Source organism: Oncorhynchus clarkii, chromosome 23 (genome assembly GCF_045791955.1).
Source record: "Oncorhynchus clarkii lewisi isolate Uvic-CL-2024 chromosome 23, UVic_Ocla_1.0, whole genome shotgun sequence".
In the NCBI taxonomy this organism is placed as follows: domain Eukaryota; kingdom Metazoa; phylum Chordata; class Actinopteri; order Salmoniformes; family Salmonidae; genus Oncorhynchus; species Oncorhynchus clarkii.
In genome coordinates this window covers 23,326,485-23,342,010 of record NC_092169.1, presented here as the reverse complement: position 1 = coordinate 23,342,010, position 15,526 = coordinate 23,326,485, and the positions used below count along the sequence as shown (strand labels likewise).

General features: G+C 41.5%; 1 protein-coding gene across 1 annotated transcript in view; it reads right to left on the bottom strand.

The window, feature by feature from the left end:
• LOC139381462 (leucine-rich melanocyte differentiation-associated protein-like) overlaps positions 1-15,526 on the bottom strand; it is a 381,245-nt gene that overhangs the window by 121,870 nt on the left and 243,849 nt on the right. Inside the window, exon 3 of the mRNA XM_071125016.1 lies at positions 471-597. Coding sequence (XP_070981117.1) covers positions 471-597 — 127 coding nt within the window. The remainder of the gene's footprint in view (positions 1-470; positions 598-15,526) is intronic.

Genomic DNA, 15,526 nt, shown 5'->3' with positions numbered 1-15,526 from the left:
GAGGTTTTCAGTTTTTCCCACTACTACACTGCATGGGATATTACACTACTGGTTCATTTGTCAATGTTCATAATTGGTTATACAACTAATATATATTTAAAAGTGCTCTTTCTCAAAGCATTTGGTAGGTTCAGACGTTTCTCCATTTCCCGTTTCTTCCTCAACATATCAACACAGCCCCTAATGGCTTTTATTCCTGTCTCCACTAGAGGTCCCCGTGGCTTAGAAACTAGTCTGTGGGGTCTAAACTACAGCACAAAGACCCCGATACCTTTATAGCACTGCATTTACACTCACTACAAACACACTATTAGAGACTTCCACAGACTTTGAGAACACAGCGATAAAGAGTCAAATCAGAGATATAGAAGTACAACAACTAGCAAAGACAATGGCTTGTGGCCTGTAGCCTTAGCCCATGCTGAAGAATGAGAGGCAGATAGTGAGTGCCGCTCTGCTTGAAAGGATATTTGGTTCTTATTGAGTGTTAGGGTGTGGAGGGTGGGTAACCTGGGCAACTGGAGGTCGTTTCCGAGCAGATTGTTGTCGACGACCAGTTCTTCCAGCCCAGTGAACGCTTTGAGGCCCGCCAGTGACCTGCAATGATAAGGCAAGAGAGAGAGAGAGAGAGAGAGAGAGAGAGAGAGAGAGAGAGAGAGAGAGAGAGAGAGAGAGAGAGAGAGAGAGAGAGAAAGAGAAAGAAAGAGAGAGAGAGAAAGAGAGAGAAAGAGAGAGAGAGAGAAAGAGAGAGAGAGAGAAAGAGAGAAAGAAAGAGTGAGAGAGAGAGAGCGAGAGAGGGAGAGAGAGAGAGCGAGAGAGAGAGAGCGAGAGAGAGACCGCGAGAGAGAGAGCGAGAGAGAGACAGCGAGAGAGAGAGTGAGAGAGAGCGCGAGAAAGCGAGAGAGAGAGAGAGAAAAAGAAAAATTATACGGCTGTGCAGACGGCCATTACGTGCAGAAATAAATATTTCTGCCTCCCTCTTTTCACGCGTCTGGAGAGGCAGGGAGAGTTCGGGTAGGGGCCTGTCAGAGGGTTGAATGGTGTGAATTAGTGGTGCTGAGTTCCCCTGGCATGGCCTGGACCCGGGACTCAGCCGCGACCAGCTTCCTTCTACGCTGGCAGGATGAGGGATGGGGGTCACCAGTCAGTAGCCAGGATTCAAAACAAAAGGCTTCAGAAATGTGGCGGGCAGGATGAATTTGTCAATGTCTTGTGCCTGGAGGCGCCCGCTTTGGCCTGACCCTAACCCTCCATTCCCAAGACAAATCACTCTGTCACACTTCACCTTCACTCCCCGGACACAAATTTAACTTGTCATCCATCATCTTCACAGCCCAACCAGTAGAATACAGAATACGTACTCCGGCAATCACAGACGGAATGGAAAGGGAAACTTGTTTGCAAACTGTGATGGGGGTTGGTTTAAAGGTTTTAACACCAAAGCGTTTTAGTAAAAACATTTTGGGGGACTATTTGTATCCCTGTGATGCAGTCACATATTTCTCTTATGCACACAAGCACACCCACATCACACACTAAGCATAAAGATGATTGAGAGCATTACTCAGGGTAATGTTGGGGCCTTGCACAGTTCAAGCCTTGTTGAAGGTGTACAAAGCCATGTGTGTGTTGTATAATCAGTGTGACCACTAGAAATAAACTTTGATGTCAGACGTTTGAAAAGGTTGGTGAAAGTCAATAGGCTACATGGCTTCCTTGGCGTTCACATAAAAAGCACTGGATGTGAACTGCTCAGACCACTGCGCCACCGAAGTTCAAACAGCATAATCCCTTATACTAGACCCACTGTCATTTCCACTATGTGAAATTAAGAAGAAAAAAAAAAGAAATTAAGCACCCAAATTAGACATTTAAATGTATAGGATTCAGATTATATTCAATATATATATAGCACCCAACATGCGACTTGGACCAAACTTCTTCTTAACAATGATATAAAGAACACATTTTTGGCGGTTAAAAGTCACCCACGGACCCTTCAAGACATGCTAGCCTCCCCTGTTATTGTAATGGTGAGAGGTTAGCATGTCTTGGGGGTATGATATTTGTGCGTCTGTAACTTTCTCACTCATCATTATTCACCATTCATTCAGGATTATCTGTAATCATGGTAGCATCCACATGAATGTACAAGTGTTTAGAAACATTTTCTACTCTTATTTATAATAAAAGTGACTCCAAAATGACACAATACATTATTTACCATTTATTTCTATTGTGCACAACATAATCTGAAACGCAACCAAAACTAACTACAAATCCATCCAACACGTTTGTAGAGTCACACACTTGATGTAGTCTTTAGGCGTGTCAACAATACACCCCTAACTTTTTGGGAAAAAATATATATTACTTGTTAAACAAAATCTCTTTCTCTGAACAATTGTATAAGTATAAAATAACATAAATTCCCAATGTGTTTGTGTTCATCATGCGTTCAGGCTACACTGTCAGCATTATATAATGGAGTCAATCATTGACATGTAAACTTGCCAGGACCTGGCTGAGACTGGATCTAATGGGACTATTTTCTGACTCATGACTGTCATTTCTATACTTAATTACAAAAATAGATAAACAAGACACCTGCTTCAACCACGGTAATATTATTTTCATCCAATGTGAAAAATAAAAAGGTAAACAATGAAGCGATATTAACACACCCTTCTGGTTCCTACAGTCAGCCTGAGAACACTGCCCAGCACTAGGCCCAGTCTCAACTAATACACTCTCTGATCTGGCTAGTGTCACTGTCATTATACACTGTCTGTGATTTACTCAATGTAAACATAATTGTTTCATCATGTCAATCTGCAAATGGATAGCAAGAGGGGGGAGAAAGAGAGAACACATTCCAACTGACCGTAAGGGAAAAGAAAAGGGAAACGAGGAACACAAGATGATCAATGTAAAAAGGCAAAGACATGAAGATGGACAAAGACTGTAGAACCTGAGACAGTACTCCTATTGAAATCCCCCTCACATACTGTACACAGTGTGTGTTAATGCATGCATACCTGCGTGTGTTTGTATGACACGATAGGGCCTGTAGTCCTCTGGGCTGCATTATTAACTGCTTGGTTAAAAGAAGCCGCATGGCGCAGAGGGAAGGCTTATTAATTGTTGTTTTCATGTCACCACTGCTGTGTGCACCAGCAGATCTAATCAACTAAATTCACAGCTAGGGGAGAGCAGGGCCCGGCACAGCACAGCTACCAAACCCCATCCTGCTCTCTCTCTCTCTCTCTCTGTATGTGTGTGTATATGTATGTGTGTGTGTGTGTGTGTAGGGGGGATACAGTAGGGGGATTGGACTTTAATTGTCTCCAGCTTTCCCTGGCGCTCTCTGCAGATTTCCCTAACACCGACCTTTGGTTTCATTACCTTTATAAGAGCCTAGTTTTAATACGGAGTTTGCAGAACTAACAGAGTGAAAGCGCTGCAGTAAAAGTGCTTTAGTTAAAAACATGAGGAGCTCTCTTTTGTTTTCAAAAAATATAATGAGCATAATTGAACTGTGTCCCAAAGCTCCTGTGGCTGGGTAAAATGGAAAACACACACATGTGCAAAACATCAACGCACGCACGCACGCACACACACACGAGAGGAAAGGAAAGAGGAGAAAAAAGGAAAGGAAATGAGATTAATGGAAATTGGAGAGAAAGGAGGCCAAGCAAGGAGACATGAGAGGAGACAGGTGGCTAAACAAGGAGACATGAGAGGAGACAAGAGGCCAGACAAGGAGACAGGAGAGGAGACATACCCGTGACCCAGAGGTACAGACAGAGCCAGATCGTTAGTCTAATACTAATGCAGACACATTGATTGATAAACCACCACTGACAGCCCGGCAGAGGGAAGAATACCCTCTGTGATTATTGGCTTAAAATGTCAGTCACGCCTACCAATGGCGTGGGTCTGTCTCATGTCAGATGTCTTTAAGTAACGAATGAGAGGAGGATGGTAGCCTCAGATCTATCTTCTACATCTGTGAGGCAGCATTATGTCAGAACAAATCCCAGTTGACCTTTTAGTAGTGTTTAGGACTAGAGGTCAACTGAGACAGCAGCTATATCCTAACAGCTGAAGGGCCCCCATCTTGAACTAGCAACTACCATATACCGTATAGCCATTCCACAAGCCTGATAGCATCCAAATATATCCTAACAAAGACCAGTCACAACAACAGACACAGAACAATCCCCACAGTTATGGAGGAATCTCTGTATTCACTTTAGCAGCTGAAACAATCTGCAGAGAACCAGATAGATATTGTCAGACCTCTGGTCTGTTTGAGTAGGGGGAAAAAATAGGAGAACCTTGAAAAGGCAAGAGGCAAAAGCCTAAGGCCTTGTTTTAACATTAAATGACTTGTGTGACTTCAAATATATTCTTGGTGGTGGAGATTCTAGAGAAGTAATGTTTTTATTCCAGTAATAAGGCCTTGGACTGGAGAAGTAATGTTGTTATTCCAGTAATAAGGCTGCAGACTAGAGAAGTAATGTTGTTATTCCAGTAATAAGGCCTTGGACTGGAGAAGTAATGTTTTAATTCCAGTAATAAGGCTGCAGACTGGAGAAGTAATGTTTTTATTCCAGTAATAAGGCCTTGGACTGGAGAAGTAATGTTTTAATTCCAGTAATAAGGCTGCAGACTGGAGAAGTAATGTTTTTATTCCAGTAATAAGGCCTTGGACTGGAGAAGTAATGTTGTTATTCCAGTAATAAGGCTGCAGACTGGATAAGTAATGTTGTTATTCCAGTAATAAGGCCTTGGACTGGAGAAGTAATGTTTTAATTCCAGTAATAAGGCTTTGGACTGGAGAAGTAATGTTTTTATTCCAGTAATAAGGCCTTGGACTGGAGAAGTAATGTTGTTATTCCAGTAATAAGGCTGCAGACTGGAGAAGTAATGTTTTTATTCCAGTAATAAGGCTTTGGACTGGAGAAGTAATGTTTTTATTCCAGTAATAAGGCATTGGACTGGAGAAGTAATGTTTTAATTCCAGTAATAAGGCCTTGGACTGGAGAAGTAATGTTTTTATTCCAGTAATAAGGCCTTGGACTGGAGAAGTAATGTTTTAATTCCAGTAATAAGGCTGCAGACTGGAGAAGTAATGTTTTTATTCCAGTAATAAGGCCTTGGACTGGAGAAGTAATGTTGTTATTCCAGTAATAAGGCTGCAGACTGGATAAGTAATGTTGTTATTCCAGTAATAAGGCCTTGGACTGGAGAAGTAATGTTTTAATTCCAGTAATAAGGCTGCAGACTGGAGAAGTAATGTTTTTATTCCAGTAATAAGGCCTTGGACTGGAGAAGAAATGTTGTTATTCCAGTAATAAGGCCTTGGACTGGAGAAGTAGTGTTGTTATTCCAGTAATAAGGCTTTGGATTGGATAAGTAATGTTATTATTCCAGTAATACGGCCTTGGATTGGAGAAGTAATGTTATTATTCCAGTAATAAGGCTTTGGATTGGATAAGTAATGTTATTATTCCAGTAATACGGCCTTGGATTGAGGAAGTAATGTTATTATTCCAGTAATACGGCCTTGGATTGGAGAAGTAATGTTATTATTCCAGTAATAAGGCCTTGGATTAGAGAAGTAATGTTGTTATTCCAGTAATAAGGCCTTTGACTGGAGAAGTAATGTTATTATTCCAGTAATAAGGCCTTTGCCTGGAGAGGTAATGTTATTATTCCAGTAATACGGCCTTGGATTGGAGAAGTAATGTTATTATTCCAGTAATAAGGCCTTCGACTAGAGAAGTAATGTTGTTATTCCAGTAATAAGGCCTTGGACTGGAGAAGTAATGTTTTAATTCCAGTAATAAGGCTGCAGACTGGAGAAGTGATGTTTTTATTCCAGTAATAAGGCATTGGACTGAAGAAGTAATGTTGTTATTCCAGTAATAAGGCTGCAGACTGGATAAGTAATGTTGTTATTCCAGTAATAAGGCCTTGGACTGGAGAAGTAATGTTTTAATTCCAGTAATAAGGCTGCAGACTGGAGAAGTAATGTTTTTATTCCAGTAATAAGGCCTTGGACTGGAGAAGTAATGTTTTAATTCCAGTAATAAGGCTGCAGACTGGAGAAGTAATGTTTTTATTCCAGTAATAAGGCCTTGGACTGGAGAAGTAATGTTGTTATTCCAGTAATAAGGCTGCAGACTGGATAAGTAATGTTGTTATTCCAGTAATAAGGCCTTGGACTGGAGAAGTAATGTTTTAATTCCAGTAATAAGGCTGCAGACTGGAGAAGTAATGTTTTTATTCCAGTAATAAGGCCTTGGACTAGAGAAGAAATGTTGTTATTCCAGTAATAAGGCCTTGGACTGGAGAAGTAGTGTTGTTATTCCAGTAATAAGGCTTTGGATTGGATAAGTAATGTTATTATTCCAGTAATAAGGCCTTGGATTAGAGAAGTAATGTTGTTATTCCAGTAATAAGGCCTTTGACTGGAGAAGTAATGTTATTATTCCAGTAATAAGGCCTTTGCCTGGAGAGGTAATGTTATTATTCCAGTAATACGGCCTTGGATTGGAGAAGTAATGTTATTATTCCAGTAATAAGGCTTTGGATTGGATAAGTAATGTTATTATTCCAGTAATACGACCTTGGATTGAGGAAGTAATGTTTTTATTCCAGTAATACGGCCTTGGATTGGAGAAGTAATGTTATTATTCCAGTAATAAGGCCTTGGATTAGAGAAGTAATGTTGTTATTCCAGTAATAAGGCCTTTGACTGGAGAAGTAATGTTATTATTCCAGTAATAAGGCCTTTGCCTGGAGAGGTAATGTTATTATTCCAGTAATACGGCCTTGGATTGGAGAAGTAATGTTATTATTCCAGTAATAAGGCCTTCGACTAGAGAAGTAATGTTGTTATTCCAGTAATAAGGCCTTTGACTGGAGAAGTAATGTTTTTATTCCAGTAATAAGGCCGCAGACTGGAGAGCGACAGGCAAATTGACACACAGGGCAACAGATACATGTTTGATGAATTGGCCAATACTGGGGCATTGATGGCCTTCATACGTGCATAATGGACTAGCAGCAGCACACTTCAGATGGCCTGCCATGATAAGGCAGAGTAATGAATGGGAGAAGGGAGTGGGGCTGGGAAAAAGTAGGATCCGGACGGGCTTTAATAAACTTAATAAGAAAAGTGAATGGAGAGAAATGGACAGACATGTCTGGGAGAGGAAATAGGAAGGAAGGGAAACGTCCATCTGTCCATCAGGCTGACAAGTCGATTAGGCTTCATTGGGCGATCACGTCACTCTGGAAGCAATTGGATGTCCTGTGATTAAAGCAGGTAGTTTACAGTACAGCAACCAGTACAGTAAGATAGGGCTTTGCTATTGGACAACAGATCTACACATCACACCACAACAACAGCTCAAATCAATTCCAATTGTATTTGTCACATGCGCCGAATACAACTGGTGTAGTCCTTACAGTGAAATGCTTACTTACAAGATCTTTCCCAAAGACGCAGAGTTAAATAAGAACAAATAAAAAAACACCTAAGAAATAAACACAAAGGAATGAAGCAATATAGAAGAAGTACCATACCAACTGAGGTAGATATGCACGGTGGGGTCTGAAATTATTGACACCCTTGATAAAGATGGGGTTGTTACACCTCAAAAAGCACAAGAAAGTGGATTCCTGAGAAATTAAGTAAATTTATTGCACCCAAATTGGACATTTGAATTTATACAATTCAGATTTATATTCAAGAAATATAGACCCAAACGTCCCACTTGGACCAAACTTCTCCCGAACAATGAGTGAGACATGAGGAACACATTTATTTGCCGGTTAAAAGTCACCCACAGACCCCCCAAGAAATGCTAACCTCCCCTGTTATTGTAATGGTGAGAGGCCATGATCTTTACCCTTTGTAACTTTCTCACTCATCATTATTCTCAATTCATTCAGGATTATCTGTAATCATGTTAGCATCCACATGAATGTACAAGTGTTTAGAAACATATTATATTTCTTATTTATAATACAAGTGACTCCAAAATGACCCAATAGATTATTTACCATTCATTTCTATTCCCCTAAGCTACTCGGGGCGACAGGTAGCCTAGTGGCTAGAGCTTTGAGCCAGTAACCGAAAGGTTGCAAGATCAAATCCCCAAGCTGACAAGGTAGAAATCTGTTGTTCTGCCCCTGAACAAGGCAGTTAACCCACTGTTCCTAGGCCGTCATTGTAAATAAGAATTGTTCTTAATTCTGAAACAAAAACAAAACAAACTGCAAATGCATCCAACAAGTTTGTAGAGTTACATGCTTGATGTAGTCATTGCGGGCTATGAATATGGGACCAAATACTCAACTTTGGACTACTATTTCTAAGACTATTTAAGAGTGTCAAAATGTTTTACCCCCTACATTTGAGAAAAAAATATTACTTGTTAAACAAAATATTTTATATTGTTCTCTGAACAATTGTATTAGTATTAGCCAAAATTTCCCAAAAATTTGATTTTCAGGTCTCTCCAGATATGTTCGATCTGGTTCAATTCCGGGCTCTGGCTGGGCCACTCAAGGACATTGAGACTTGTCCCGAAGCCACTCCTGCATTGTCTTGGCTGTGTGCTTAGGGTCGTTGTCCTGTTGGAAGGTGAACCTTCACCCCCAGTCTGAGGTCCTGAGTGCTCTGGAGCAGGTTTTCATCAAGGATCTCTCTGTACTTTGCTCCGTTCATCTTTGCCTCGATCCTGACTAGTCTCCTAGTCTCTGCCACTGAAAAACATCTCCACAGCATGATGCTGCCACCACCATGCTTCACCATAAGCATAGTGGCAGGTTTCCTCCAGACAGGACACTTGGTAATCAGGCCAAAGAGTTCAACCTTGGTTTAATAAGAAAGTCTTTAGGTGCCTTTTGGCAAACTCAAAGTGGGCTGTCATGTGCCTTTTACTGAGGAGTGGCTTCCGTCTGACCACTTTACCATAAAGACCTGATTGGTAGTGTGCTGCAGAGATGGTTGTCCTTCTGGAAGTTTTCCAGAATTCTTACATTTAAGAATGATGAAGGCCACTGTGTACTTGGGGATTTCCAATGGTACCCTTCCCCAGAGTACCAATCCTGTCTCAGAGTTCTACAGACAATTCGTTAAACCTCATGGCTTGGTTTCTGCTTTGACGTGCACTGTCAACTGTGGGACCTTATACAGACAGGTGTGTGCCTTTCCAAATCATGTCCAATCAATTGAATGTACCACAGGTGGACTCCAATCAAGTTGTAGAAACATCTCAAGGATGATCAATGAAAACAGGATGCACCTGAGATCAATTTTGAGTCTCATAGCAAAGGATTTGAATACTTTGTATTTTAATAAATTTCCTAAAATAAAAATAAAAACAGTTTTCGCTATGTCATTGTGGGGTATTGTGTGTAGATTGATGAGGATTTTAAAACAAATCCATTTTAGATTAAGGCTGTAATGTAACAAAATTTGCAAAAAGCCAAGGAGTCTGAATACTTTCCAAAGGCACCTTATGTATTTGTGCTTATGTGCCTGTGTGTGTATGTGTGTGCGCACACCTGGGTGCTTGCATGCATGCGTATCTATGTGTGCATGTGTCTTTCTGATGAAAAGCTTTCGTGTGGTCCATCATATAGAGGGAGTCTATCATAATTCATGAGTGGACATGGCTGGGTCGTCCCTCAAAGCCCATCGATCATCTGCCACGCAGTGACAGGCCTCTAGTGATTATTTGCTTTTAGGTGAACGTAATGATGAATACTGTAATGATGGGGGCAAACTGACAGAGCCATGGAGGAAGCTTTGGTTTTGGTGTGCACTTGCGTTTGTCTGTGTCTGTGTGTGTGTGTGTGTGTGTGTGTGTGTGTGTGTGTGTGTGTGTGTGTGTGTGTGCAGCAGTACATTGCTACAAATTGACAAAGAGAATAGATTTTCAGCTCAGTCTCACAGAGGGATGAGGGCATGTGTCATATGAAGAGACAACTAATCATTCTATACTAACATTCATAAAAACATTGCTGCACAGAGACCATACAGCATGAAGAGGAATGTGGCTTCTCCACATGTAGGACTAATATAATAGATTCATTCACAGGGTCTAATTACAAGGTTTTCTCTGATTAGTAGTTGTGAATCTAATCTTATAAAAGCCTAACTAATATTGTTTTTTGTCAACTTGGAGTCAGTGTAGTAACTTATACTGTGTCTACCATCATAATACAGTGAACTAGTTCAACTGGCTGACACGCCCTAACAGACAGACAGATGGACCTTTAAGTTCTGCCTGGGCCAAGCCAAGGTCAAACCTGGATTATTAGGTCAACCTTATCTCAGTCTCGTCCTTATTCCCTCGGCCAAGCTGATCCAGGATCAGTTATAAGGGAGGGAAGAGATATGTGAAGGGAGACCCAATTCCAGGCCAATCTGACCCTAGAGCAGTGACTTTGAAGTGGGCACCATGAAGGAAAAGGATCAGTCCCTGTCTTATTCACTGGACTGTCAGCTCTACTACCAGCTATAATGACATGGGAAAGAATATGAACCATATCTACACATACACTCTCCCCAGAGAGCAGAGAGCCATGGCAGAGAGTCTATAATGCAATACCACAGACCGATATGACTTTCGCACTAACCAAATAACTTTCAAACCACATTCTCACATCTGAAATATTAGATATTGTGTGTATAAAGGCTGGTCTGTAGACAGTTGTCGCAGGAACATTATGAACATTGTACTGTCGTACGAAATCAAACTTGGTCGTTGTCGTTAGCAAAAGTTTAAAACACAAAAACAACATCATCAGCATTCTATTTTCACGTGACAGTGAATGACATTCTATCCTTCGCATAAACGAGCAAACATGGAGGAGGAAGTTGCTTTGCTCCTAAGGTTTTTAAGTGCTGCCCTGCTCCTGAATAGGAGAAGTTAGAGGATAAGTTACTTAAGGGCTCAGGCACACCAATAGTGTTTGCTGGCTAAGAGTACTTAGCACCTTTGAACATAGTGCCGGCCATAATTTGAGAACTTAGTGGGTGAAAATACTGTCAGTCAGATATCTACAGCGGGTGGTCTTTAAAACACAGCGCGCTGAACGATCGGCAGACAAACGCTAGAAACATATTTTGTGGGAGCCTTAAGGGAAGTAAACAGTAAGAGACAACAACATGGAGGGTGGCAGGTAGCCTAGTGGTCAGAGGCAGGTAGCCTAGTGGTCAGAGGCAGGTAGCCTAGTGGTCAGAGGCAGGTATCCTAGTGGTCAGAGGCAGGTAGCCTAGTGGTTAGAGGCAGGTAGCCTAGTGCATCCTCTGCATCCTATGTACATCGTCAACAAACTCATCACCTGCCAATTTCAGCAGGTAAGTAATAGGCTAGGCCTACTCAATGATAAAAAGAGCCTCAGTAGTCGATTGTGCTACGGTGCTGAAAGGATAGCGACACTTGGCTATCACCAGCATAGCAATGCAAGTATAGGCCAGGCTGACGAGGAATGGAATTCAAATTAGATAACCTCAACCCAATTGAGATGGTTTGGGATGAGTTCGACCGCAGAGCGAAGGAAAAGCAGCCAACAAGTCCTCAGTATACGTGGGAAATTCTTCAAGACTTTTGGAAAAGCATTTCAGGTGAAGCTGGTTGAGAGAATGCCAAGAGTGTGAAAAGCTGTCATCAAGGCAAAGGGTGGCTACTTTGAAGAATCTAAAATCTAAAATATATTTGAATTTGTTTAACACTTTTTGGGTTAATACATGATTCCGTGTGTGTTATTTCAAAGTTTTGATGTCTTCACTGTTATTTGTAGAAAATAGTAAAAAATAAAGAAAAACCCTTGAACGAGTAGGTGTGTGGACTGGTACTGTATATATGGAGTTAACCCTGAGTTAACCTGCCCTGGAGGCAGGTTAGTTCTGAAGCATTTGTTGCCATAGAAATATACCTGGCTAAAAGGTGAGCCACTTTCGTGGTACTGGTTATCCCGAGTTGAACTCAGAGTTGGCCAAAGTAACTCGATAACTCCTCAAACCATGTACGTAGTGTACCCCTCTGGCGTCGGGAGGGAGAGTCGTCCGGTCTGTCGGAAATCCCTCACAGCGGTGCAAACACATTCACCACAGAACCTTTTTATTTGACCTTTATTTTAACAGGGAGTCCCATTGAGACCAAAGGAGCCCTGCATTTGACAATTTCACACATTTTACAAAATATAAGAGAATACAAAAATACAGACACAAGAAAAACAATCACTTTCCTCAACAGAGGTCCTCAATCAACATTTTGAACTGCTCAGGAGGCATCAATGTATCTAGTTTAAAGGAACTCTGAAGATTGTTCCATACATGGGGTACATAGGAATTAAAAGCTGTTTTTCCTAAGTCTGTAGCAACAGACAGAATTGCCAGAGTTAGCTATCCCTGTGAGTGAGTATGGTAACTCGTATTTATATGGGTAAGTAATGTGGGAGTTTTTTGCAATAGGGCTTTATAAATGAATAAAATGCAGTGTTTTGACGTACCCAACATCAAAGAGGGCCAACATACTTTCTGATGAGCAGTGATGAGTGCAAATAGTCACCATAGTCTAGGAACGGAAGAAAAGTCGACTGAATGATCCACATTCTACTATTTAGTGATAGGCATGACCTATTTCCATAGAAGAAGCCCGTTTTTATCCTCAGCTTCTAACTCATCAATATGCTTTTTGAAAGACATTTTATCGTCTATCCAGATGCACAGATACAGTGGGGAGAACAAGTATTTGATACACTGACGATTTTGCAGGTTTTCCTACTTACAAAGCATATAGAGGTCTGTAATTTTTTATCATAGGTACACTTCAACTGTGAGAGACGGAATCTAAAACAATATTGTTGTTAATATTTGGTACAGAAACCTTTGTTTGCAATTACAGAGATCATACGTTTCCTGTAGTTCTTGACCAGGTTTGCACACACTGCAGCAGGGATTTTGGCCCACTCCTCTATACAGACCTTCTCCAGATCATTCAGGTTTCGGGGCTGTCGCTGGGCAATATGGACTTTCAGCTCCCTCCAAAGATTTTCTATTGGGTTCAGGTCTGGAGACTGGCTAGGCCACTCCAGGACCTTGAGATGCTTCTTACGGAGCCACTCCTTAGTTGCCCTGGCTGTGTGTTTCGGGTCGTTGTCATGCTGGAAGACCCAGCCACGACCCATCTTCAATGCTCTTACTGAGGGAAAGAGGTTGTTGGCCAAGATCTCGCGATACATGGCCCCATCCATCCTCCCCTCAATACAATGCAGTCGTCCTGTCCCCTTTGCAGAAAAGCATCCCCAAAGAATGATGTTTCCACCTCCATGCTTCACGGTTGGGATGGTGTTCTTGGGGTGGTACTCATCCTTCTTCTTCCTCCAAGCACGGCGAGTGGAGTTTAGACCAAAAAGTTATATTTTTGTCTCATCAGACCACATGACCTTCTCCCATTCCTCCTCTGGATCATCCAGATGGTAATTCGCAAACTTCAGACGGGCCTGGACATGCGCTGGCTTCAGCAGGGGGAACCTTGCATGTGCTGCAGGATTTTAATCCATGACGGCGGAGTGTGTTACTAATGGTTTTCTTTGAGACTGGTCCCAGCTCTCTTCAGGTCATTGACCAGGTCCTGCCGTGTAGTTCTGGGCTGATCCCTCACCTTCCTCATGATCATTGATGCCCCACTAGGTGAGATCTTGCATGGAGCCCCAGACCGAGGGTGATTGACCGTCATCTTGAACTTCTTCCATTTTCTAATAATTGTGCCAACAGTTGTTGCCTTCTCACCAAGCAGCTTGCCTATTGTCCTGTAGCCCATCCCAGCCTTGTGCAGGTCTAAAATTTAACCCTGATGTCCTTACACATCTCTCTGGTCTTGGCCATTGTGGAGAGGTTGGAGTCTGTTTGATTGAGTGTGTGGACAGGTGTCTTTTATACAGGTAACGAGATCAAACAGGTGTTAATACAGGTAATGAGTGGAGAACAGGATGGCTTCTTAAAGAAAAACTAACAGGTCTGTGTGAGCTAAAATTCTTACTGGTTGGTAGGTGATCCAATACTTATGTCATGCAATAAAATGCAAATGAATTACTTAAAACTCATACAATGTGATTTTCTGGATTTTTGTTTTAGAATTCCGTCTCTCGCAGTTGAAGTGTACCTATGATAAAAATTACAGACCTCTACATGCTTTGTAAGTAGGAAAACCTGCAAAATCGGCAGTGTATCAAATACTTGCTCTCCCCACTGTATCTGTAAGCAGGAGCATGATCAATGTGGGGACCATCCAAAGTATAAGCTTAAATCATTAGCGTAATTTTTATGCACTCTAGAAAACAACATATACTTAGTTTTTTTTAACCTGCATTCAATACTGATTTAAGGTCAATAAAGGTTTTCTGTAAAACAATGACAGCAGACCGTAGTTCAGATAGAGCCTGGTCAACAGCGGGGGAAATAGCATATACACAACAGTATTGTTCGCATACAGGTACAAATTACTTCTTTTTTATTTTTACACACAAACCAATATTGTTAATATATATAGTAAAAAGCACTGAATTTACCCCTGCGGGACACCTTTTGTTATGTCCAGAAAATCTGTTTTAACACCATCAGTAGATACACATTTATATCTGTCTGTAAAGTAAGGAAGCTGATCTTGGCCAATTGAGGAAAGCCTCTGAATTAGTTAACCTCATCCACATCCAATGTATAGCACCCACCTGGGTGATGTACGACGACCATTTCTGTGGCAGAACGATCACCACACATCAGCTATCAGGTGGAGAGGTGAGGAGTGGTCTATGCCAATTAGGAATGAGGGGGATGATAAGGTGGCCATGATGGAGATGGAATGGGGCCAGATTGGGAATTTAGCTATGGCAGTATACTTTTGTACCAATGAAAAAATGACATGTTTGTAGTGTTTCTTTTTTGAATACCCTATCATTTAAAGTGTTAAACAAACCTGTTGAGGTTCAATTCATGTTAACTTAGTGAAATTATTCATGCATAGGATATTTCAGCTTTAACATGAATGTTAGACAATGTGCTATGTATGCAATTGAATCTCTTTTGTTTGCATAAGATGTAACCCTGCATCAACTTCAGCCTCAACCAGGATTCCATCATACAAGTTTCAGCTCTGTCTGTCCGTGGCCTCTCTTCCCCGGTGCGCACTGTCACTGTGTCCGTTTCCAGCTTGTCCAGCTGCGTCTGTAACATTTCACGTAAACCCTGTTTCTTGTCTGCATCGAAGTACCGGTCCTTGTACCTAGCATCAAGCATGGTGGCGACACAGTAAAGAGGCTCAGAGAGAATACCACCGAATTGCTTGTTCACAGCCTCGGGTACTTTTGTAAGTTTTAACCCCATGGTCTGTGTTGGCAGTTTTATTGAGCAGGCGGTTCAATGCTATGACAGAGGGTATCACGTCTGCTGCAGACGCAGTTGATGAGCTTATTTCTCCAGTCAGTTGTTCGAATG